This window comes from Globicephala melas, chromosome 2 (genome assembly GCF_963455315.2).
Source record: "Globicephala melas chromosome 2, mGloMel1.2, whole genome shotgun sequence".
Taxonomy (NCBI): Eukaryota; Metazoa; Chordata; class Mammalia; order Artiodactyla; family Delphinidae; genus Globicephala; species Globicephala melas.
Window position 1 is genome coordinate 16,047,329 of NC_083315.2, and position 26,865 is coordinate 16,074,193.

Here is a 26,865-nt window from a genome sequence, read left to right on the forward strand (position 1 = left end):
AAGTAATTATTTATTATGACAAAAATAAAACTGTTGACTGAAAACAAATGTTACACTGTATTGCACCATGACTGCAAATGAGCCAAAACCTGTCTAAAAGATGAACATTCCAGAGCAAACAGCATCCTTTCACTTGGGTAAGTAGGCATGCAAGCAACTCATTACAGCATAATTGCAGAAATAAAAAATTATGAGTACCAGTAACCTAAACTTAACATATAGAAGCATTTTATGACAGTAATAAAGTTATTAAAAATTTAAAACATGTCTTTTCAACAACCCACCATTAGAAGAACGTGCTTTGAACCACTTTCAAGAAGTGATGATGTGAATGCATTAATTTGTTTGTTCTTTTAATTTTATTAATGCTTATATATTGAACCAACAGCACACATCTCAGTTGTTTGGTTGGGTTTAAGAAGCACAGTTTGTGGCTCTGAAAGACATTTTTTTCCTCTGTACGATACCAGGGGGCCCCCAGAGAGATCCAATTCATAATTTTGGCCTTATTAACGCCATCTTCACTTGACCAAGCTGATTAGCTAAGATATTGTTACAGTGTTTGCAGAAAGCCTGAAGCTTGATGGATAACAATAATTTGTATTTAAACCTTAAGAAATGAACATAAATATAAATAGACACTTTAATGTAGTTTTACATTCTGAGGCAAGAAGTATATAGGGCCTGCTGTTTCCTCTTTAATGCTCTAAAGCACCAATTTATGTTAAGATGGCAATGTGTAATTATAATCATTATATTCTGATAGAACAATCGCAAGAGCAAGGCTGTAACTGCTTTTAGTTTTAGTTTTTTTAACCATGCTCTGTACAATAGATGAATAGGGTAAAATTTGTAACTATTACATAATTGGAAATATCATAACCGTCATTTTATTTCACACTTTTAATGAAATAGCAGCTCAACTCTTTTAAAAAGACAAAATGAAAAGTTTTCCTAACTACACTGAACAGTTTACTCCAAGAGAACAAAACAGGGGCTGTAGAATCCCTGCATTTCCTGAAGGAAAATGTAAGAAGATTAAAATGATTATAGTCTCTTATGAAAAGGGCTAAAATATGCAAATAAATTATAAACATAACCAACACCAACTGATAGTCATTTGATATCTTACCAACACTGATGGAAATATATTCACAGTATAATAAAATCAATCAAATTTTAGAGTTTTTCCTTTCCCTTACTTGATTTTAATTAAACTGATTAAATATTGACTATGCACTTGCCCATGTGCTTTAATGAAGACAGTATGTGGATTTGCTACACCATGTTAGCCCTGCTAGTGGTAAACAAGAGTAAAAGAAAACAAAATCTCCAAGGAATGCTCTCTCTTAGTTGTGAATTTTGCATATTTCAAATACAGGTTGGGTGAAGGGGATTTTTATGGGATTGTGCAACATCCCACAGACTAGAGCAAAGCACCTTATGTATGGACTGAAAAATGAGGTAATTTTTTAATTAAAATTTTACAAGTTTGTGCAAGAGAACATTTCCATTCTTCTAGAATTTTGTTTTCTATTCCAAAAGATATGCACAGCACATTTTATTATTTCTCCATTTCTAGGGAAGAAGGTAGATTACTGGTTTATAAAAATGCAAAAGGTGCCACTCTCTGACTACACTCCCAAATTCTAGAAACCTGATCAGTCTTCAGTCCTTTGGTCACATTAAAAATAATATAGGCCATCCAGTTTTATAGTAAAAGACTGAATTTTCTAGTAATTTTAAGTCCTTGAATGGGGGCAATTCAGTGTTTTCATTCAAATTTCCTATTGGAGATTTTTTATCTTATATTAATCTTTACTGTCAAGTTCTTTGACTTTTGTTTCTAGGTATGCCTCTAAATCTCCAATTAACATTTCCCAAACATTTCACTAGACCTTATACATTTAAAGCTGATTTTAGGTCTGTGGAACACAATATTTTTTCTACTTTAAATTTAAAACAAAGTAGCTGAAAAAAGATTATTTTTATTGGCCTTCTCTATTTATCTCTGGTTACCTGAAACTCTTAAAAAATACTTTTTGGGAAACTGGCTTTTAGATTTCAGTCTTCACAATAATGCTAAATGAATAAGGATGAGACATTACTGAAAAAAACTAACCTTGAATATAAAGTACTTCCAGATTTATACAGACATTTGTAAAATATTGACATCCTCACTGCACTATCCTTTTCACTACTGGAAAGTCAAACAGAACTGGAGCTTGGGGCAGCCTCTAAAGCCAATAAACTCTGAACAAACTAACCACTTGCATCCAGTTAGTAAAAGCCAGGAAAACAAGCAAGATAGTTTCCAGAAGAGAGTATTTCCAATATACACTGGTGTTTTATAAGTAGATTAAATATCATCTTCTTAGCAATATGGCTTATTTTCTTATTTGCATTGTCATTAACTATTAGCTCAATGTAAGTGGAGTAGCAGTTACTAGTTGATGCTTTGTTTTCTTATTTGTATTCATATACTAAATGAAATGATAATGAGGTGGGAATCAAATAATAGATAAAAATAAACGTAATTTCATATTACATGTCTTCCCCTCATTTGGTTTGGTTTTCTTGTGTTTGTTTTTTAGTTTTTAGTAGTAGTGTATAAAGGTTCAGGATTTTAAAGCCAAAAGATGTGTTGGTGCTCTAGTTTAAGTTCCTCAGTATGGGAAAAATAGTAGGAAGGCCATGAACGATAGTAATTGTCTAAGGTAAAACAGGTCACGGCCAAATTAAGATTCAAACCTACTTCTTTAGATAGCCAGCACAATATTCTACTGGATACAATTCATCATGCTGTATCTCGAAGTGACTCTACTCTGACAAAATATAAAAGATCCTTTAGAAGGGAACTAGATATGAAATGTTTTGGATCCAAAGCCATAGATGAAAAGTTAGGCTCATTAAGTTGGTCTTCAAAGATAAATGTCAATGGAATTCATCTATTCTAGGTATAATACCAGTACATTTTTTCTACTGGTATTGTTTTACATAGTTAATAATTAAATGAGTGCTAGTCAGAGACAATTCCATTTATAATTTGTCCTAGGATACTACATCAAAAATATTTTTTTAAAAATAAAGCTTTTATTGTTTTAAAATTTTCTTTGCCTTGTGACTCCCCATAACTCTTCAGAGAATAATGTTTACAGCACTGCCTATATCACTCACTGTTTCCATAGGAAAATAATTATTTTCTCTTTATGCTATAGGTAATGAAAGTTAATTTATGCTTAATCAAAATGACTACAGCTACAGAAGTAGCATCCATTTCAAAAATGATTTTTAACAATGAAATTTCAATTTATTATCATTCCTCTAATGAATATAGAATAAAATTATACCTTTAAGCATACTACCAAAGAACCTAAAAGCAAAACTTTGTATTTAATCGTGTTATTCAATAGATTATAGATATATTATTTCAAATTTTAAGGAATTAAATTACACTAACAATACAAAATATGCAGTATGTTCCCATATAAAAGGGCTTATTAATTCTAAAAGAGTTCTCAGATGGGCTTCAATAAGAAAGATGAGTTTAAATATGAAGAATGCAACATGTTCAAAATTAAGAAAAATGCCTTGAACTTACAAGGGTAGCAGTTACATTTTAGTTATAACAAAATGTTTGTTAAAATTTAGTTTCTTCATCTTCACATTAAAAACAAAATGTAGAATAACCTCCCGAAAGTAACATGGGTGGATCCCCTGCTTTCCACCACTTAGAAACTTCGCTAGGCAATTGAGGGATTGATTAGGGAGGGTGAAAGCTGAACTATTTCATTGTTAAATTAATTACCTGCTAATATGACTTCTAAAGAACAGGTATAATACAAAATTGAGAACTTATCTCAAAATATGAATAAAGGCACTAATCACAAATTTACATTTTTCATCAGACAATATCTTATAGCTGGTTGATTTTCAATAAATGTCAGAATCAATGCTTTAGCGTTAGATACGTGCTTGAGTCAAAACATTCTCTTGGAGTAAAGGGTAATCAGTTTTCATATTACTGTAAGAGGAAATATCTAATGAGAACCTATAAAATACTTTTTAAAAGTCTTACATGAATTTCCTAATTGAACTTTTCCCAATCGTTGGCACAAAACCTAGTTGGATGTTGATTTCATCTTCAACACACAGCTAACATAAATCTAATCCAAAAACAACAAACTGTTTTTCAAAAAGGATTTAGAAAATAAAATAAATTGTATTTTAAAAATCAAATTGAAAACTTGAGTTTATACTAGTAGTTTGACAAAATACAATCAACTATTAACACTTTCAATATAATGCTGATGCGGTAATATAAAAAAATAACCATATAATTTGACAGAAGAAAATGGAGCCAGCCAATCTTATTAGATACAAGAAAGATTTCATAATAACAACAAATATAGGAATATTAAATATGATTTTTCTCAGGACAGAATTCAGAGAATTATCCTCAGTATTCATGGCTAAACTATACAACCAAGATAGAAATTCTGGCAAAGTGTGCTATCATAATTTCTCCTGCCCCACCACCACATACACAACACAAAGCATCCATATTGATTCATGTCTGCTTTTCTCTCATGTTCTTGATTATGCATTGTATTAAAAACAAAATTTATCCTCTACCTGGTATAGAATCACTAAGAAAAAGGTTCAGAACAAGGTTAATGAACAACTGCTTCCCAAAGCCCAGAAAGCTTTCCTCTGGTCATTTCCAGTTCCAGGGTGTGCTACCACTAAACAGAAATCAGAAAAATGCTACCACATTCAACTAAATTAATTAGACTAAATAGAATAAATCAAGTATAACTGAAAACAGCAAAATTTAAACCAACTTACGATAAAAAATATTAAAGTATCACTTTTGAACAGGTACTGATGTTCTTATGAACACTGAATCCTATTTTTGACCCAGATGAAAGAAAAATACTGCAAAAATAAAGTATTATTCTCTATGTGTGTTTTATCCCTTTCATAATAGCAAAATCACACATTTGAAATAAAGAGGATCAAAATTACAATACCTGTCCTCCCTCTTAAGGTATGCACTATTTAGATTATTGTTCATATTAGACGACTGCCTTGAAAATGTTTTAATGCTATCCAATAAGTATACTTTTGCTAGATTATGAGTTTTTAACTATTTAAAAATTTTTTAAGTTGTTAGTGTATTAAACTTGAGTCTCATAGTAATATTCTAAAAGCCATGATTAAATTCAGCAGTTTCCTATTATCCAGCAAAAGATCTTAGAACATGAGGCATAATTATACAAATGTCAGTTGTTTCAAGCCTATTACACTACAACCTCTAACAAATTCAAGGAAAGCCATATGGTTTTTTAAGTAATATACTGCTGGTGATAGAAATGCTGTAATAGACACAATTTCAAATTCTAAGAAATAAAATGAACTGTTTGTATTCCTGCTTTAGCTATTGCCCAAAGCAGATGCGGTGCCCCTTGCAAATGGAATAGTTGAAATTTTTGCTGATAATAAAGTTGTTTGTAATTGATAGTAAAATATATTCCAAGTGTCTTGGTTTAATTTTAGTGCTGGTATGCTTTAGTAACTTCCAATTGTTATATATGCATTGAATAATGTGACATTCTTAAAAATACCAGATTTATTCAAAATATTTACTATCAAAGTTGGGCTTTGAAATAAATATTTTATTTTGATTCGTTTTTAACCAAAACTAATCCTGTGCTGCAAGCAGAAAAGTGAACTTAATTCTTTTAGATAAATAGCCTACTTAATTTCCATGCTAATAGAAACTTAAAATTATTCCATGACTTGCAATAATGTGGGGGAAATTAACTCATTTAAAGGCAGTTCTCATGATGTTTCATCCTCCCCCTTAAATACATATCTTCTAGGCATATTTCTTTCTCATTTACAATAAGTTCTGCCCAAAAGATAAATAGTTTACAGAGGGAGCAAATATTTAGTGCTGGGTAAGTTTGCAAACAGTACGTGATAATTTCCACTACTGCTCTGTCAAGCCAATAATTATCTGGTGGGGGGAGGGGGCAGTCAAGAAATGAAAGGAACTGGTCATTAAAGTTATTACAATACTTCAGAAAACATTAAACATATGATAAACATTTCTTACAAGGCAGTCGTTGAATAATTAGAATAAGCAGTCAGAAGAATTCTGTTGCTGAAAATAGTTACACATTATGTTCATCCAACTGAAGATTAGTGCATTAAAAAAAAAAGTTAAGAAAAAATCTTTTATGTTCCAGTTCAGCTGCACTTGATTCAAGTGTTGCTCATAGAGGTTTGTGTTGTTATAAATTAAACATGCTGCTGCCTTAGCAGCCAAAGGTACTAGGAAAAATGTTCATGTCACAGAATAAATAGAGAGTCTCTTTCGAGCAAAAAGTTATCTCACACCAATCCGGGAGGTCATCCACTCTAGACCTTGGCATAACCTGAAACAAAAAAAGTATTTTCAAAATGAAAAACTTTATACTTAAAAATTGAAAGTATACTTATTATTTTTAAGTCTTAACGCAAAAGTCGGTTCTACAATAATTATTCATACATTTAACTGCCAACATTCAGGTAACACTATAATAAGTAGACTTTCTAAGTGTAAGATTATCTAAACAAAATGATACTAATCAGTTGAGAATTGTGGGAAACTGCTTTAGTCTCATCTTGAAGATACAGCTTTGGGGGTTTTGCCATTAAGACTATAACTATCCCACCCCCGCCTTAAGATTAACTAAACTGGGGGCGCGGGGTTCGGGGGTTTCTGCTCCCACTGGTGAGGTGTGCCTGGAACGGTGGATGTCGAACTGCGTGCTTGGTGGCTTGGTGAATGGATGCGGGAGAAAATGGTGGCCGCGTGGCTGAATGACCAGCCGGAGGTCTCCCACGCTGCAGCCAGCTTGCCCAGATCAGGCCTCTGCTGATCCTGATGTGATGCCGCCTCCCTGTTCCTCCTCCTTGGAAACTTGTGCAAAGAGCTACAGCCATTCCATGGCCAGAAGATGGAGGCACCAAGATTTGCACGTAGTATACATTTTTACACTGACACTTCTCTGTCTGGCTTGATTCCCTCTTTTTTTTTTTTTTTTTGCGGTATGTGGGCCGCTCACTGTTGTGGCCTCTCCCGTTGTAGAGCACAGGCTCCAGACGCGCAGGCTCAGTGGCCATGGCTCACGGGCCTAAATGCTCCGCGGCACGTGGGATCTTCCTGGACCGGGGCACGAACCTGTGTCCCCTGCATCGGCAGGCAGACTCTCAACCACTGTGCCACCAGGGAAGCCCCTCCCCTTTTTTTTAAATTTTAATTTTACTGAAGTATAGTTGATTTACAATGTTGTGTTACTTTCTTCCGTACAGCAAAGTGACCCAGATATATACATATATATAAATGTTTTCATATTCTTTTCCACCATGGTCTGTCACAGAATATTGAATATATAATAGTTCCCTGTGCTATATACAGTAGGACCTGGTCGTTTATCCATCCTATATATATCCATCCTATATATATTAGTTTGCCTCTGCTAACCCCAAACTCTCATTCCCTCCCTCCCCCCAACCTTGGCAGCCACAAGTCTGTTCTCTATATCTGTGAGTCTATTTTTGTTTTGTAGATATGTTGATTTGTATTGTATTTTAGATTCCACATATTAGTGATATCATATGATATTTGTCTTTCTCTGTCTGACTTACTTCTCTTAGTATGATAATCTCTAGGTCCATCCATGTTGCTACAAAGGGCATTATTTCATTCTTTTTAATGGCTGAGTACTATTCCATTCTTTTTAATGGCTGAGTACTATGTACCACATCTTTTTGTCCATGCATCTGTCGATGGACATTTAGGTTGTTTCCATGTCTTGGCTATTGTAATGTTTCCCTTTTTTGAACCATCAGACTGTGAATTCATCAGACTGTGAATACAGATGATATCTTATTCATTTTGATGCTCCCAGAACCCAGAGCTAGCACTGAGTATTTATGTTTAATATTAAGATTTATTAATCAATAAATGCTTATTTATGGAAAAAAAATATTAACTAAACTGAAACCACTATAGAAAGACGGCAGGAATTTCACCCTACTCTCCTAAATGCTAAAGAATGGAGTGCTTATGGCCTAGTCTTAAAAGTACAGATCAAAAAAGTCAACATACAGCTATTATATTACAAGCTATTTCTAGTATGAGAAATAATGAGAAGGTCAGTTTGATTTGAAGATAAATAAGTTCCTAGAGGGCTTCCCTGGTGGCGCAGTGGTTGAGAGTCCGCCTGCCGATGCAGGGGACACGGGTTCGTGTCCCGGTCCGGGAAGATCCCATATGCCACAGAGCGGCTGGGCCTGTGAGCCATGGCCGCTGGGCCTGCGCGTCCGGAGCCTGTGCTCCGCAACGGGAGAGGCCACAACAGTGAGAGGCACGTGTACCGCAAAAAAAAAAAAAAAAGTTCCTAGAAATAAACTGGGTAAACCATATATAACACACTGGGTTCTCCTTGGCCTACTATGTCCAAACTCAAATTCTTAGGAAAGGAGGAATACATTAGAATGGCGTTTATCTTAAATGTTTGTTGTTTAGAAGCATGCCTCCAAAAATGACTCCTGATAATAAAGAAGACGCACTCTTGTGGAAAGCTGGGAGTTTAGGCTTAATTAAGCCCTTGCAGAAAACGTGAAACTTTTTTGAAGCTTCCTCTTTCATTCAGGTGACATTACAGTTTTTTCCCAGTTAGTGAATGATAAAAGCAAGAAATGAACAACTGAAAATCTAGACTGTGAAAACTTAATTCAAAAGTTTGTTCTTGCCCTTTTTTGGTGAAACATTCCATTTACACGAAATGTTACAAAAAATTTGTCAGTAACTGTTAAATTGTAATTTAACAATAGTAATTGACTAAAATTATTCCAACCTTGTAAGCCTGAGACACAATATAAAAACTATCTTTAAAAACAAAAATGGAACAGATTCAGAGAAGAAAGAAAGTTGGCCTAAAAAAGTTGCAAGAAATTTGAAAGAAGTCATACGTCCGCTCACACTGATGAGTACTTACCCTTCTCCTGTTAAAGCACAGCAGGACTGAATGTGCCATGGATGATCCTTAATTGAACTGAGGGTGAGGTATTTAGAGATTTCAGCTGCTGTCATACACCCTTTCATATCCTGTTTATTGGCGAAGATAAGGACTGCAGCTTTCCGTAAATCCTGCAATCAACATGAAATATTTCTAATATGTGAAATATCACAATTCAAATTAAAGTAATGAAGCAGGAGGATAAAATATGCCCTACTGAACAATTATTATGAAATCTTTCTACTTTAAAATAATCAGGCACTACTATGTAATATAAAAATTTTGTTGAAATAAAAATAAATGACCTCAACCATGATTTAATGATTTACTCTAACAAAGACAGATTAATATAAACTAGATATTAAAAATTATTTTTCTACTATTGGGCCAAATGGGTCAAACTAAAAGTAAAATAAACCTGAATCTGAAATAATGACTTAAAACTATATGAGCACTATTCTAATAGGCAAGTATAGTATACACTGCCAAATACTACAGAATTTCTCCAAAATTTAAAGGAGAGTACTGAAGGTAAGGGCTGGGCAATACTTACTACTTAAAGTCTTTGTACAACCTAAGTTCAGTGATTAATGTTCACTGCAGAATTGTTTATACTATCAAAACATTAGAAGTAACTTAAATGTTCATTAATAGAAGAACAGATCAAGTGTGGTATCTTCTTACAGTGAAATACTATGTAGTTGTTAAAAGGAATGAACTAAAGTTGTACATACTGCAGTGGATAAATCACAGTGTTGTGCAAAAACCCTCCAAAACCAAGTTACAAAAACATTACACACACACACACACACACACACACACACACACAATACCATCATATAAAGTTTTATGAACATGAAATATAATATTCTGTAGAACTGACAAGTACATAAAAATGTAGCAAAAAGATCAAGATACGCACAGGAATAATAATCACTACTTTTAGGATGGTGGAATTCTTTTAGGATTCTCTGAGAAACGAGGGAAGGAAATCAGATTGAAGAGGTCTCATAAGATAATTAATATCTTATGTTGACTAGTGGGTGCATGAATGTGTTTTATTATCTAAGTCTTTCATATATATGAACTATTTAGAATTAAGTGATCCCAAATTATTCACTAAAGAATTTTCAGTTATTATAAACTGTAGGGAAGAAAAAAACCTTAAGTTTTCCTTTCTCTTGCCTCAATTTATCAGACTTTCAAAGGCATGACTAAGTAGTTTTAACCTAGAAAAATATTTTCAGTAATGGTATTAGTCTCCAAATTAATGTGTTCGGTTTTCTTAAGTTTGAAAAAGTATTAAAAACTTTTGACCTCATGACTTTCATCAATTTGATATATAAAACTTTGTTAATGATGAAATAATCAACAGCAGAGGACATTAATCTTTGTGAAAAAGCTAAACCAGTGTACAGATACCTTACTCCATTTGTTTTACGTTTGCTTTTCAAAATTTACCTCGTGAGCCAACATTCTATATAATTCTTCTTTCGTAATAGCTAGTCGTTCCCTGTCAATGCTGTCAACCACAAGAATGATGAACTAGAAGACAAGTAAAAAGAAAGAAAATTAAATGGGATGTTGAAGTTTTCTGCAAAACTACTCTAAGTGCTAGAAGTACTTTCTATTATGACATCATCACTATAAAATGGTCCACTGCTTTTTCATCATAAAGAGTTTATATTATACTGAATCACATCAAGCAGTAAAATCCAAATGTTAATAAGAAAAATAACTCGCAACTTCAACAAATAAAAACCATGCTGGAAAAGGTGATGGCCTGCGTGTCCGGAGCCTGTGCTCCGCAATGGGAGAGGCCACAACAGTGAGAGGCCCGGGTACCGCAAAAAAAAAAAAAAAAAAAAAAAAAGCATCTTTGATAAGAAAAAATAAGAAGATACAATGAGAAAGGGCCCCTAAATTGAACATTTTATGCAGAAGAAAAAGTTAAGAAATGAGATTAAATGGTTTTGAGGGTTATAGGAGTGAGTAAACAGACAGGAAGGGTAGAATCAGATTGTTCAAATGACTACAATTAGGGAAAGAGACAACTAGAGTAACCTGAATATAAACTAACAAGGGCTTAGAAAGAGATACAAGGAAAGAAAATAGAGGGGATAAATATAAGAAACATGGAAAAGTCAGAATAGACAGAATATGGGGAAGTAACTCTGTAAGTTAATGAGAGGAAGATGTCAGAAATTAGTCAACAACTGTAACTTGCTGTATTAAAAGGGAGACATTTCAGCTTTTGGATGATGCCTCCATGCAAAGAATTTAAGAAGCGAGGTAAGTAGGGTGAACAAAGTGGTCGGAGAAACACCACATAGATTAGATCCCTACCTGGAATCTAAGACTGCAAATGCTATGTGCCATGCTGGTGTGCTACATGAAAGGTCAAAGGATCTTTGTAGTAATTTTGATATTCTTGTAGAAATAGTTTATAAGAACATGTCATATAAATGGCATCACTAACAATGTATGTCTTTCTGGACCCATGTGAAATCTTCTAGAGTGTTGACAATTTCAAAAAACTACCATTTAGTAATGCTATCAATATACAGGGATCAGTTAGAACCAACTTTGACCTATTCACCAAAGATAACTGGTCTTTTCACACTTGGGGTTAATTCTGAGCTCTGAAAAAATAACAACAGTTATGCTAAAATGTTGTTCTTCCCTTACTCTCTAACACATTTTAGGTTCAGAACGTTATTTTACTGTAGGAATATATATTAAACTAACCTATAACCATAAATATTAGCTTACCAACCTATCCTCCCCCGCAAATAGAAAAAAAATTAAGTGCTGCCACAGCTGCTGCTTATCTGTGATATGCCATCTGGTTTGACCAGTCATACACTGCACTGGAATATATACACACATACACATAGGCTATTACAATGTAAATCTAGAGGAATACATGTTTTTTTATTTTAAAAGGCAACTTATTCACCAAAAATTCCCTGCATCAACACTTCCACCTCCTCCGCAATCCCCCTCAAAAAAAAAAAAAAAAACCTCAAATTTTAAGAGGTTTCATTATAGAAAAAGTAATTGGTTTGGTACCTCTTTGTAAAGCAAAATTATGGATGCAATTGTGCATTAGTATTCCTGAAGATAAACCTCTCTCAATAGCACTGCATGGTTTAAAAAAAAAATCTGAGAAGAAATAAAAACAGATATAGAAGATATTCCAGATTTGTTCCCCGGGTCGACTCCAATGATGAAAATAAGTGACAAAGAATGCTAGGGGGATGGCTTGCAAATCATCTGCTTTTTAATTATAATCTCACCAAAAATTTGAATGTGCAATTCATGTTATTTGAAAATCCTATATTAAATTATGCTTAAAATATTTTATTCCTCCTCTAACTAACTAGGTCCTCTTATAAAGTTGGGAAAGGTTATATAATTTATCTTAGTGTCTGCTTTCTCCAACAATGGAGATATTATAGTATTGCCCTGAGGATGAATTGAGAGAGCCTGACAACAGTAAGCACTCCACTAATAATAGCTCCCATTACTCTTCTGACTTGCCTTTTTTCTTTTATTTGAAAACCTCAAATTCCTTACAAAAAACGATCTTATTAAAAGGGAACTGTCACTATGCCTTATGTACAGCCTATCTGTCTTCTGGGTTTACCCCTTAGTTCTTTTCATTCAAATTCGGAAGTAACTTTAGTATACCTCTGTGTTTGAGTAATACGTGTTCCAGGATGATCGCAGTGACTCTTGACCACCAATATCCCACATAAGAAAATGAGTGTTCTTCACAACTATTTCTTCAACATTGCTTCCTATGGTTGGAGATGTATGAACCACTTCATTCATTAAGCTGTTAAAAGACAGACACCATAAAAACTCTTTTGTAAATCTTGAGAACCTAAAGCAAGTTTTATCTCTGTATTTTTATACGAATCAACCTTCCTTACCTGCACCAATGATGGTAATCGCTAGCAACAAAACTAGAACCTTGGAGAACATTTGTGCAGACAAATACCTAGACAAAGAACAACTCCTGAAGAAAGGCAGTTTTTTTTGTTCTTTTAATGGAATAAACTACAGGCTTGATCTGGACAGAAGGGAACTGTGTCGTGTGAGTTTGCATTTTCGTGGCCAAAATGCCAATAACCCCATGCCCTGTTATCGGTTAGAGCAGAACCAATCCCCCATCCTGAAAGAGCAAGTTTCCAGGGGACTGTGTCATCAACACTTGCAAAGTAGTAACCACTGAATAGTAGGCTATCATTTTAAAGACTGTCTATGTGAGAAAAGACACTTAGCTCAACCATAAAAATCAGTGCATGCCTATTAACGAAAACTACAGTCTATGGGCAAATGAAAAGTTATTTAGAACACTGATGCTCATATCACATGTATTATCATACTCATTGGTTAAGCTACATTAATTAATTCAACAAATACATATTTGCCTATAACATGTCAGTACTATGTTGGAAGAATTCTGCAACTCTCCCTTGGGTTTAATATATGTATTTTTGAAGCTGTGTGCAAAATTATTTCAACAATGATGACAGGTTTCTGAAATGTTCATTTCTAATGTCCAAAGGCTGTGTCATATTAAATTACATAATGGCCAATGAATGAATGTTTTAAAGAAAAACGAGTAGTTATTCAACTCTGAAACAACAAGCCATAAGTTTGTGGCTTTTTAGCAGAGTAGCTGAAAAAAACATTAAGCACTGCTTAAGTGAAGTACTTCTGGAGAGCTGCCAGCTGATGTACTTAAGATGAGGTGGGAAGAGATAAGAAGCACACAATGGAGCACTGTATTTCATAACTATTTGTTAAATGCCTGGGACACAGATCCATTTCCACTGTTTAACAAGGATCATCTCATTGGCACTGAAAGGATAATGGGAGGTTGTCTGACAAGTGGCTGCTAAAAAATTTCCTTAAAGTATTAATGTATTTCTCTGAAAGTCTCAAGCCTCTTTCTGTTGCAAGCTACCAAAGCAATATTTTCAGGGGCGATCTTCATTTCTTTTGATTTGACAAGTCTGGGTATGTTAAAGAATTCCAGGACTATTAGTCAGGAGAGTAGCAATAGCTTCCTAGATCGATATCAGTCTATTTTACATGGACTTCAGAGGGGGAAGAACTAAGCAAAATGTACTTTATTCCTTCCTTCCAGCACTAGAATGTGTGCTTCATTTATTTTTAGTTTAATATTAATTCTTTCTTTCAAGGCTGGAAAAAGATGAGTGTTTTTGACTGTAGCAAACATATGGCAGTTTACCTTACTCACTTTTTAATAAATTTTGTGTTTGGTAAAACACAAAACCATGTGTTTAAGTTTTCCCATTATATTATAATGGTATCTCATTAATAATACAAAATTAGCTCCAATAACAAAAATAATAAAAACTGTTTAAATAAACACCCATACTTACAATTGATAAAGAATGGTGGTTTTCCCTGCATTATCCAGTCCCACTATAATTACTTTGTGTTCTACAAAAAGAAAGCAAACCATAAGCATTTAACACTGCTGCATACTTCAATTACACGCTTTCAACAATGATTATTAGTTAGCCCTCTAATGAGAATCATTCACTGGATATTTACTCCTGGAATAAGATACCGGAAATAAAGAGAACTTCATGATGTCAACGCTACTTGCCTTAAGTGAGGCAATCTATTAGGACGTTCTCTATCCATCTCTTATAAAAGAATGAGGGAGATGGCTAAGAGGGAGGCACAAGAGAACTTTGTCACTTTTGCTGAATTTGGGGGGAAAAACCCAAATACTAAACTTGATGAGACATTATGACTTAAAATGTAAGTAAAAATAAAAGTGTTTTACACACCTGCTTGCCCTCTCTACCAATCACATTAGCTTTTTATCAAGTTGTTTTTACAGCCAGACGTTTTCCTACCTAAATGTACCAAGATTTTTTCTTTTCACTTTAAAATACAATTGAAAACATAAAACTAAAGAGTTTTCCCTGTCAATAATAAGGCACATAATTTCAACCAGTTTTCATTCCTTCCATTAATTTACAGATAAATAAGCAATTACTTAGTCTTCAAGGCTTTTTCAATCTGGGTAACTCTTTTGAGCAGATACTGTTTTCACTCTTTGTATACAACAAAAACCTCTTCAGTTCCCTCCTCTGGTGCCATCGGCTAAAAGTATCATTTCTTTCATAAGGATTTTTAAGGCCCATCTAATTATTCTGTTACTTGGTAGATATTTTGAAACATCCTTAGAACTCACAGGTCATCTTTTCTAGATTTTAAACTATACAGAATATATTGAAGATTCCTTTTCCCCAGGACAGAATGCTTAAAAAGTTACTAGTGAAACTCAGCAGGGTATGCAAGGAAGTCACCATAAGAACCTCTGCACATAATCAACTGATTTGTAGTGAATCTGACACATTTCATACCAGATCCCTGCTGCTCTTGTTAACCTCTGATGAATATCAAAATTCTGATTATACATCTAATCAAATATCAGCTGATATTCCTAAAGTATCAATATTACATCAGTCAAAAAGAGGAGCCATAGTTCACAGACAAGTTCTTATATGACAAACCATCTTTCTATCTTCTCATGACCTGCATGCTGTAGGCACTGTCTATATTAATGCAGGACAAATGACATGGTCCTCTGGGAGGGCTGTTTTCACTATGGCAGGAGCTACTTTGTAAAAAAATAAATAAAACTTGTTTGCTTATTATAACTCAGTATCATTCTCTCTTTCTGACTCTTTTGATTTGTATCCCCTAATTTCTAATGGAGCCAATCGAAGTGTTGCCCTGTTTCTGTCCCTTACAGTGTGAGAATGAGAGCACTCTTACCAGTGGAGGAACAAACATTCTAAATTTTGGTGAAATTTTGGTGACAGCTGGAAACTCCACCCACCCACGATCTGGAGACCACGTGGTCCCAGCGGCTTGAGTAGGAAGCCACTAGTATAAAGGTAATCTCAACCTGGGTGCAGATACTCCTGCTGGGAGGAGGGAATGGAAAGATAGTACCAGGTAGTACCATCATTGTTGAACTCAAGTGAACACCAGGGCCATTTTCAAACGTGCCTGCCCCTGGCTTCACATTTGTATTATAATGATGATCACAGTACTGAAGGCCTGTGATGGTAAAACTCATAAATAATGCATCATTTTGAAAGATTGGTCCCCCGTTTAAACTAAGTCAGGAATGACAAACCCTGAATGTAGATAGAGTATGAATTTCATTAAAGTTTCAAATGTTTGATTAACTTAAGGTTTTTTAAGGTGACTTTTCCTCCTCATTGATAGGCAAGTCTAGGAATTAAGACAAAACACAAAATTTCAACTCTGTCTTATGATGAAGTATGTATATCTATCCTTCAGGTAAACTGAGACCTATCTTCTGATGTTAAAATTGAGTTTATATAAAAAAGTAACAGTAAAGGAACAGCTAAGTGCTTAAAAGCATGAAATAAACAGACGTTTATTTTAAATCTTTTCTTTGAAAACTGTCTTTAACATTATCTATACAATAAGAGTAAAGTCAAGTTCAAAGAGCATTTACTAAAAAACCAAGTACAAAATAAAAGCTATTTGTACTCTATGCACAACTGTAATTCTTCCTTCTTTTTTCAAATGCCTCTGTTGTACTTAGCTGCTACTTGAGTATGTCAGTGACCAAAGACTTCATTCAGTTCACAAATGTTTTTAAAGTTTTTACCTATTCAAGGAACAATGAGAAAAATACGGAAGGTGACACATATTCTCTTGTTATTGAAAATAAAATTAATGTTGCTTTAAATGTCCCCAAGTGGTATCTAGATTAAGTAAGTATAAAGTTTCTTGAAGGTATTATTGAATCACAGTGCTCTATCAAATGTTCACATCAATACATACCAAAAGCATAACTATGATCACACAGTAGTGCATATTACTTGATGTTAAAAGGAGGCCCTCATGCTTGAAAAACATGACACGGGGTGCTTGTTCTGTACTGCTGTCTTTCTGGTTGGGCATAATCAACAGGCCATATACAAATCTTATCTTATGTACTGAAACACAAAAGATCAACTAAGCTATGTGACTGTCAGAGTGATTTCCTATAGAGTAGCTTTGATAAAAACAATTTCCTTTGCCTGTCATAATTAACTAAAGCAGATGTGGAAAGATGGTTTTATTATGTATTTATCTAATAGGTTAAAAAAAAAACTTTCAAAATATATCAGTTATGGTTCAAGTCAGTCTCAAATTAAGGTGAGAAAGGCTTTATGCCAAAGGTCAAATTGTGAATTGCTGCCACTGAGAAAAACATGAAACGTTTTAACATCATTTTTATTTACAGAGCAGGAAGCAGAGATTTCCATTTCACTAAAATTGAAATTTCTAAAGTTATGAGGAGAAAATTATACAATTGTATACTTTTACAACTTCAACTGCTCTTCAATATGTATATCTAAGCCATATATTCTTAATTTCCAACTCTTCAAATTACTCTCCATGAAAACAAAATATTTAGTTGACGGACTGAAACAGTTATTTCTCAGTTAACCTTAAAGAGGGCAAACTATAACATGGATAATACTAAATTCTTTATTTAGAATGGACTTCACAAATGTAATTATAGAAAATTTATTTTTTCCCAATGTTTACCAATAGCATTATTAAAAAATATATGATGTTAGAGTAATAGGCTGACCATGCTTAGGGGTAGGAATGTGCGTGTTGGGGATGGGGTGTGTACAATTTAAGATGATTTGTGGATAGCTAAATAATTTTGGGTTAAGCATTACCATAAGAATCAGAGTTATAAGGAATCCAAATGTTTTAAAAGTGTCTGCACACCACGAGATGGTCACTTTGGGCATCTTATTTCACGAGAAATCTCTTCTAGGAGACCAAGCTGCACCTCTCCTCATAACAAAGGTGTGAGAAGAGTATTTCCAGTGTTACTAATGATGCATCTCCAGAGCCCAACACAAAGCAAGTTTATTTACATCAAATGAAGGAATGCTCATCACAGAGCTTTTGTTTAATTTTGACCAAGTGTTTACACATAAGTTTCTCTATTGGCTTGGCTTTGGTGTTTATTCTCTTGGATTTCCTTAAAAGCCGGCTTTACTTTTCTTTTCTTTTCTTTTTTTTTTTTTTTTAGGGAAGGCATAAAGACATGCCTTTACAGGATGAAGCTTCAAAGCAAATTAGTAAGCTCACTTGCTTGTAGACAAATACAGGTTAAATGGCTAACAAGAAAAATGATGAAAAAGGAACTTGAAAAAAAATAAGTAAAAGAAAAACAACAAGAAAAAAAAGTTTCTCCCTTTACCCAATTAAAAAAGTTTTTTTTATAAACTCAGTTTGTAGTTTTAGTACAGATACCAAACAAATAGAATTTGTAGTTTTAGTACAGAATACCAAACAATGAAAACAGACTCACATGAGAAAAGCATTAGAGAAGCACTAAATATTGGCAGTGTTAATAAACTGTGAAATAATATGTTAACATTTATTTTATCATGTTAAAATTGGATATTGTTAAAATATATGACAAAATGACTAACTTTTAATTTTGAGATATAAGATGGCCACCCAAATATCATGAATAGGGATTGCTACCTTCTAGATACATAATACCTGCACTAAAATTGTTATGTAATGAGGACAAGCCCTATGTGAACACAGAATATGTAAACAACTATATAACTAAACAAATAAAAATGCCCTATGCCAAATCTGGTGACTTAAAATTTGAAATACTGCATTTACAGAAAATAAGTTTGCATTATTGCAATAGGTAGGTAGTAAAATGTCAGAGGATGTGATGTCACAACCTGAGACCTGAAGTCCTGGACAGCAACGAGGAGCAGTCTGCCTCTTGGAGAGAACAGAAAGAAAGAAAAAGGAGAGCTATAAAAAACTCTGTCTTATATTATACTTATTATAGAATCATAAAATACCATAGCTTAGAAGAGACTGCAGAACGTGAGATCTACTCCTTCTCTCCCACTTCTTCATCAACAAATGTGTTACCTATATGGCAACTTTGAGGAACCCAGGTCTCCAAAAATGCACAAAACTACTGACCTGGGCCACCTTGCATATTTTACAGATAAAGAAATTACAGGCCTATGAAGTTAAAAAAAAAAAAAAATCAACCCAAGATGCTATTTTCAGCAAAAATACACTTCAGGAATGAAGGGAAAAAAAGACATTTTCAGATAAAAGAAAACTAAGAGAATTCATTTACCTGCAAAACCACACTACAAAAATGGTAGAGTTCTTCCGCTTGAAAGGAAATTCACAAGATGGAAATTCAAAACATGAAAAATAGTAATGTGGGTAAATATAAGAGAAAATTTTACCCTCTCTTAAAACTTTAAAGAACATGTGATTGTCTATGGCAAAAATTATAACACTGTATTGTGCAGTTTATAACATATGTAGATACAATACAAATAACATGTAAGCTGTATGGTTATAAACGACAAGGGAGGAGAGTATGCAATTACATATACAGTTTCAAGGTTCTTACACTTTACAAGTGTTACATTATTAACTCTAAGTAGACTGCAAAAAGGTAAGAACGCATGTTGTGATCCCTAGAAGAACCATAAAAATAATGTGAAAAGGAATTGCTTAAAAAGTCAATAAATAAATTAAAATAGAATTCTTAAAAAATTTAACAGTCAACCCAAAAGAAAGTGGGAAAGGAAGAATAGAGTAATAACAAAACAAACACAGATGGGACAAACAGAAAACAAATGGTAAAACAGTATACCTTAATATTTCACCATGCCATAAATCTAAGCACACTAATAAATCGGATAAACATTCCAATTAAAAGGGAGAGAATTTCACACTAGACAAAATAAACAAGATCCCAACATATGCTCTCTATAAGAGATGCACATAAAGATATAAAATATCTAAACAAAATTAACAACCACCTTAAGCTAATAAACATTTATAGAACATTGCAGACAAATGCAGAATGCACATTCTTTTCAAGCGCAAATGGTATATGCACCAAAACAGACCATTTAGATGAACTATAGAAAGTCTCAATAAATTTGGGGGGAAGAAAAAAAGGAAAGCTTACAGAGCATGTTTCTGACCACAATGGAATTAAATTTGGAACCAAAAATAATCTATCAAGAAAAACAAGTATGTGGAAACTATAACAACACTCATAAATAAGCCATAGTTCAAAGAAGAAATTAAAAAGAAACAATTTTTAAAATGTTTCCAACTGAATGAAATACAATATATTAAAATCTATGGAATAAAGCTAAGGCAGTACTTAAGAGGAACATTTACAGCCAGCTGTTTATATATGAAAGGAAAAAGAAACAAAAACAATGATGTTTATATATGAAAGGAAAAAGAAACAGAAACAATGACACCCAGCTAACCCTTAAGAAGGTGGGGGGAGGGGAGTAAAGCAAACTCAAAGTAAGCAGATGGAAGGAAATAAACAACAAGAATTAGTAAATTAGAAAACAGAGAAAATTAAAATCTTTTCTCTGAAAAGATTAACAAAACAAAAATGGGACTGACACCACCTTTAAAATTTACCATGAAGTCACTGCAAGAGAAGAGAAAGTCTAGAGATAAGAATCATCTGAGTTTCAACAGAGACTCCAAAGTAATTCACTGGTAAAGAAAAGTCTTCAGTAAATTATACTGGGACAAGCAGATATCCACGTAAAAAAATAATGAAGCCCAACCCCTATTCACATCATAACCTCAAAATAATCTGAGATGGCTCACAGACCTAAGCATAAAAGCTAAAGCTTCTAGATGAAAGGAACAGGACACAGAAAGTAACAGCCATTAAAGAAAAATAACATAGAAAGAAATTGAGACTTCACCAAAACCAAAAACTTCCACTCAGCAAAAATCGCTATTAATAAAATGAATAGGGAAGCCACAGGCTGGGGGTGGGGATGGGGGTATATTCACAAAACATATCTGACAAAAGACTCAATTCCGGGATATAGAAATAATTATAAAGAATAACTTTTTTGACCCCCCCCAAAAAAAACTGGCAAAGGATTTGAACATTTTGCAAAGGAAGATACACAAATGGCCAATTAGCACATGAAGAAGTGTTTAACACCCCAAAATCATCACAGAAATGCAAATTAAAACCAAAATGAGATAATAACAGTACACATCCAACAGAATAGCTAAAATTAAAATACTGGCAACGAAGCCTCAAATGTTGCTGGTGAAAGTATAAAAATGGTATAACCACTTTAGAAAACAATCTAACAGTTTCACAATATTATAACTCATCATGATGCAAATGAATAGACAACTGTGGTATATTCATGCATGGAATTACTTATAACAGATCTATGGGGAAAGCTTCCAGTGTGAAGGGCTAATATAAAAATAAATAGAAACAAACAAACAAAAAAACTAAGACACTTAGAAGACATAGCATTAAGAAGCAACGCCACAAGAATAAAAAAATGTAGCAAATAAAAAGTTTTTATAAATTAGAATTATGATAGCTGAAAATAGTCAATAGGATTGGAAGACAAAGGAAATATCCCAGGACTCCAAAAAAAAGAGCCAGAAAAATGGAAAAGGATAATTGATAATCAATTTAGTGCCATATGACCAATAATATTTCCAGAAAAGTAGAGGAAGAAATCCTAAATTTAAGAAAGGAAGGGAGGGAGGGAGGGAGGGAGGGATGAAGGAAGGAAAGAATTCCTACAATGGAAAAAGGTGCAACTTCGTGTTGAAAAGGTCCAATGAATGAAGACACAACAAGGCACACCTCTTTCAAATTTAAAAATACCAGGGATAAATGGAAAATTCTAATATCTACTACAAAGAGAGGGAAAAAAATCAGAAAAGAATGATACTGGTCTTAACAACAACACTGGAAGCTGGAGGACAATGACAGTACCTTCAAAATTCTGAAAGAAACGTTTTCAACTTAACTATATCCAGCCCAATTATAAATCAAAAGTGAGGACAGACCAATATATCTTCAGATATTTGGAATCACACAAAAAAATGACCACTTTGGGCAACTTTTCAGGAAACTTCTGAAGGATGTACTTCATCAAAGTAAGAGTAAAGCAAGAAAAACGTTAAGTTCTAATAAGACAGAAAAGCAAAGGAAATTCCTAGAATGATAGATAGCAAGGACAAGTCCAGAACAGCTGTGTGGCGGGCACAGAGGAAAAACAGGTCCAATTTGGAGCAGGATGGAATACTGAGAGGGCGGGTAGGAAGGATAAATCATCTGATAGTTGTGATGTGTGTAAACTGTACAGAGAGCTTTTGGATGGCACGAAATGACTTAGCCAAATGTACAAAGAAAACTAAGGCAATGAGATATGATTATTTACTCTAGGGGGGAAAAAGCTGTAGAAAAAAGGGAAACATAATTACAGCACATTGTGGCTCAGTAGTAACAAAACTTTATAGTCACAAAAATGAAAAGAGTGTGGATTAAGCCAAAATATTATACTGGGATAACAAATATAATGTTATATGTTGATTTATATCTCAATTCTTAAAAAAAAAAATTACAGTGTTTAAAATTTCCACATACGTATATTATCCAGAAATGTGGAAGTATATGCTGGGAAAAAAGTTAAGAGATTAAAGAGATCTGACGAACACACATCATTTTCAGACTTTAGCATTATGTAACTTTTAAAAAAGAATATGTATGTGTTACTTCAATATAAACTTTTTATGTTTGAAAAACAAAACAAAAAATTGAACAAAAGCCTTTGTAATGAGGATACAACAGCGAATAAGACAAAGTTCATGCCTCAAGAAGTTTATTTCTATTGAAACAGACAACAAGTAAACAAATAAACTTATCATATGATTACAGGTAGTGATAAACGTTACTCAGAAAAACAAAGGGTTAAAACATAGCGACTGAATGTTGGGGAGGTAAGAGTGGTCAGGGGAGGAAAGGGCTCTCTGAGGAGTGACATTTGATCAGAAGTCTGAACCATTTGAAGGTATGAATAAAGTGGGTTCTGGAAAACAGGGAGCAGACAGTGGTAAGTTTAAGTTTGGTGTGTTTGAAACTAGCAAAAAGAACAGAATTAAGAGCAGAATACTAACAGGAGACATCAGATGTAAGCCATCAGAAGTGAAGAACAATAACGATGACATACAAATTGGATATCAGTGCTCAAAATGATACCATGAAATTCACCAATGAGAAAGAAATGATGAGATAATGAAATTAAGTTAAAATGTCATTGTTTTTGGTTCTGAAAATGAACTACAATTAAAATCATATTCCATTCATTCTTAAGTCTGGATAAAACAAGAAATAACTGACAGAAAAAGAACAAGGTCTATGAAAGTTTAAAAAGAAGTTTAAAAAAAAGGAACGCTCAACTTCTGAGGTGAATCTAAAGATAGATATACACGTATGTATTTTATATAGGCATAACCTCATTTTATTGCACTTCGCAGGTATTTCGTTTTATACAAATTGAAGGTTTGTGGCAACCCTGCGCTATCAGATGATAGTTAGCAATTTTTAGCAATAAAGTATTTTTAAATTAAGATATGTACATTGTTTTTTAGACATAATGCTATTGCACATTTAATAGACTGCAGTATAGCCTAAACATAACGTTTATATACACTGGGAAACCAAAAGAAATTGTGTGACTTGTTTTATTGCAATATTTGCTTTATTTTGGTAGTCTGGAACCGAACCCACAATATCTCTGAGGTATGCCTGTACAACACACATAAACAAACACAAAGATATATACAATAATGTCTAAAAAGATAATCAGATTTGAAATTATTTCCTTCAATTGATAAGTGCATTGAAGTAATCAGACTTCTAGCTTAAAATCAAGCAATACAAAATCACAGAGACTAAGAACGTAGTTTGTAACAGCTTTATTTAGAGGATACATGCTTTTAGTATACTTATTCCCAGAAAGGTATCAAATTTATAAGAAGATGCTTGGTGCTCTAAAATACTACAGGGAAAAATGTTGGAAGAAAGATAAGGGAAAGGAGTATTTACGGTAATATAAGCCGTAGTCCACTCTGCCTGTACATTTGAGTCATCTTAGCATTGATGCCCACGGCGCTCCACCCCATTCTGATTTAACTGCTCTGAGGTGGGGCATTGGGCATACTATGCGACCAAGACTGAGTGATTAGATGTGTCACTCTAATCACTGGATTAGATGTGTCACAGTGGTAAAAATGGAAAATGCTGAGATTGTCAGGTGATACATATAGAAAGTAAAAATACAGGACTAGTATCAATCTGATCACATTATTCCCCTGCTTTAAAACAACATACATGACCAAACTCTAATGGCTCGGCTCCCATGGCTTGCAGTTCAACATCTTAGTCTACACACAAGGCCCTCTGTGATCTGGTTCTCCTAGCTACCTCTCCAACCTCATCTCCTCTAACTCCCCCACAGGCAAACTAAAATACAGCCAAACTAAACTATTTTCAGCTTCCCTCAATGCACCAAACTATTTCATTCCTCTCCCATTTGCGTATTAGTCCTTCTGCCTAGAATAACATAGCATGCCTTGTAAACACCTACTTATCGCTAAAGTCCAAGTATACCTTTTTTTGTAAAGTCTTCCAGGAATCACCTGAGAAAAAATTAATCACTTCCTTCTTGTTGACCATCACCATGCTTTTATACATACCTGTGAAATAATTTACCATGCTACATCTTTTTTTTCCCCAATCTGTATCATTTACTGATTCTTGAGTACTTTGAGAGCAAGTTATATGTAACTTTTCTGTATTTTAACCTTTGCGTCTCTTAGGCCTAACTCTGATGACTGGGTTATGGCCTATGACTAAATGTTAGTTGCATGAATAAATGGGAATAAAATGACAGAATAACCACTATGTAGTTCTAAATTTTCAATAAGGAAGTTAAAGGGAAAGAAAAATTCTAAACAGTATTGGTGATTTAAGAGGACTAAACAATTGTGTGACTACAAAAGTAGCCCATGAATGTCTTTCATCATCTGCCGAATTTTCCCTCTACATCCTTCATTCCCTTCTAGTCTGATTAAGAAAGCCTAAAAAAAACACCAAAAACAAAAAGATACACAACAGTAATAAAACAGAGAGGAGAGAAAAGGGAATGGGACAAGTTACACAAGGAGAACCAACGACTTTGGTAATGTTTTATTTCTTAAACTATGGGAAAAGATAAGCAGGTGATTATTAATCTTTATACTTTTAAACATGTCTTAAAAAGCTGCTTTACATAGTAAATTCATGTAACAAGGATTAGAAAATATAAACTACTGAAAAAAATGTATTAAATTTATGGATAATATCTCTATGGAAAAAAATGTATAGAGTTAAATTCTGGCCACTTTGAAATCACTTGATAAGTGCTATCTGCAGTAATTTCGTTTATACACACACATGTATATGCGTATACGTGTATATGCGTATGCATATATCTATCTTTATTAACTTGTAACCTTGAAAAAGGCTATTTAGTATTCTTATCGACCTACGGAACAAGTGACTAAAACCATTTCATTCTGTTCATAACTTCTTAAATCCAAAGAAAAAATACCGCATTAGCAGTAACAAATTGGTATCATCATAAAACACTGGCTTTTATTACGCCCGGGTATTAAATGCAAAATGAAACTATTTGAGTTTTAAAACTGGTTTCAGTTACTGAGAAAACACTCTGTTAAAAGAATGCCTAAAACTTTACCTATTCCCGGCCCTTTTTATCTGGGTATTTTCTCTCTTCAGAAGCCATCACATCTCATTCACTCTGACTCAGAACAGGTTTTACAACTTCTTGGCCCTTTGGACTTGCAACTTTTAGACGTCTCAGAACCAGTTCTAGACTAATTACGGATACGCAATAGCCTACATAGAACCAAAAGCATTTCGTTTTCCAACATCGAAGAAAGGAATGAAGGGTTTAAGACGAAGATTTCCAGAAACTGGTGTATCTCAATAGGACAACTCATTCCCGAGTCCTGGAAAGCAGGCGAAATCAGAGAGAACGTGAAGGCGCACTGGCTTAAAGAGCAGGGCGCAAAACAAAGCATCATTAGTAATTAAAAAAAAAAAAAAGTTGATTGCTTTCTGGGTGGACACTTATCCTGGGGCAAGACTTAGGATGCTTAATAGAGATGGAAAAGGCCCTCCAAGTGCCTCCGGGTATCATTAGGTGCTTTCCGCTTTCCTTCTCTAAAATCCCCAAATTCTTGGTTTGGATCCAGGGACACCAAATGCCCCCTCTTCTGACATTCCATTTCTCCCAACCATCACGTTGCACCTTCCTCCAGCCTAAAATAGTGAGTTTCTACCCACCTCCTCGACTAAGTCACTTCTCTGAGTCTCAGAACGTTTGTGTCCACCTAGAAACCTGTCTCCCCTCGGCTGTCCCCTTCGGCGGCTAGACCTCTGCCTCGGATTCGAGCCGTTGCGCAGCTCCATCCTTCTCACCTTGGTTACAGAAGAGGCTCCACAGTTTAGCGAAGATCAGCCCCATCATGAGCACCTGGGCGGGCCACGGGGTTCCCTCAGCAGCAGGTGCCGCTGCGCCGGGCCCCCCACCGCGGCGCTGGCCGTGGGGAACCAAGGAGAAGCAGACTGGGACCACGCGGCGACAGCACTGGTTGGCGGAGAAGCCGCGATCGGCCGCTCAGCTACCCGTCAGAAAACGCCGTGCCAAGTCCCTGCCCGAGAGTCCTTTGTTCGAGTCCACTGAGCCCAACGCCGACCCGTAGTCCCTTCGGTCTGAACCCACCTACCCACCAGAGCCTCAACCAGCCTCAA

General features: G+C 34.4%; 1 protein-coding gene across 1 annotated transcript; it reads right to left on the bottom strand.

The window, feature by feature from the left end:
• On the bottom strand, positions 1-26,865 carry ARL5B (ARF like GTPase 5B). The gene is made up of 6 exons (XM_030837116.3): positions 26,533-26,865; positions 14,495-14,555; positions 12,768-12,915; positions 10,536-10,619; positions 9,054-9,205; positions 1-6,443 (listed from the first exon to the last, which is right to left on the bottom strand). Exons 1-6 carry the CDS (start codon positions 26,579-26,581, stop codon positions 6,395-6,397), a joined length of 543 nt encoding a protein of 180 aa, XP_030692976.1. The 5' UTR covers positions 26,582-26,865; the 3' UTR covers positions 1-6,394.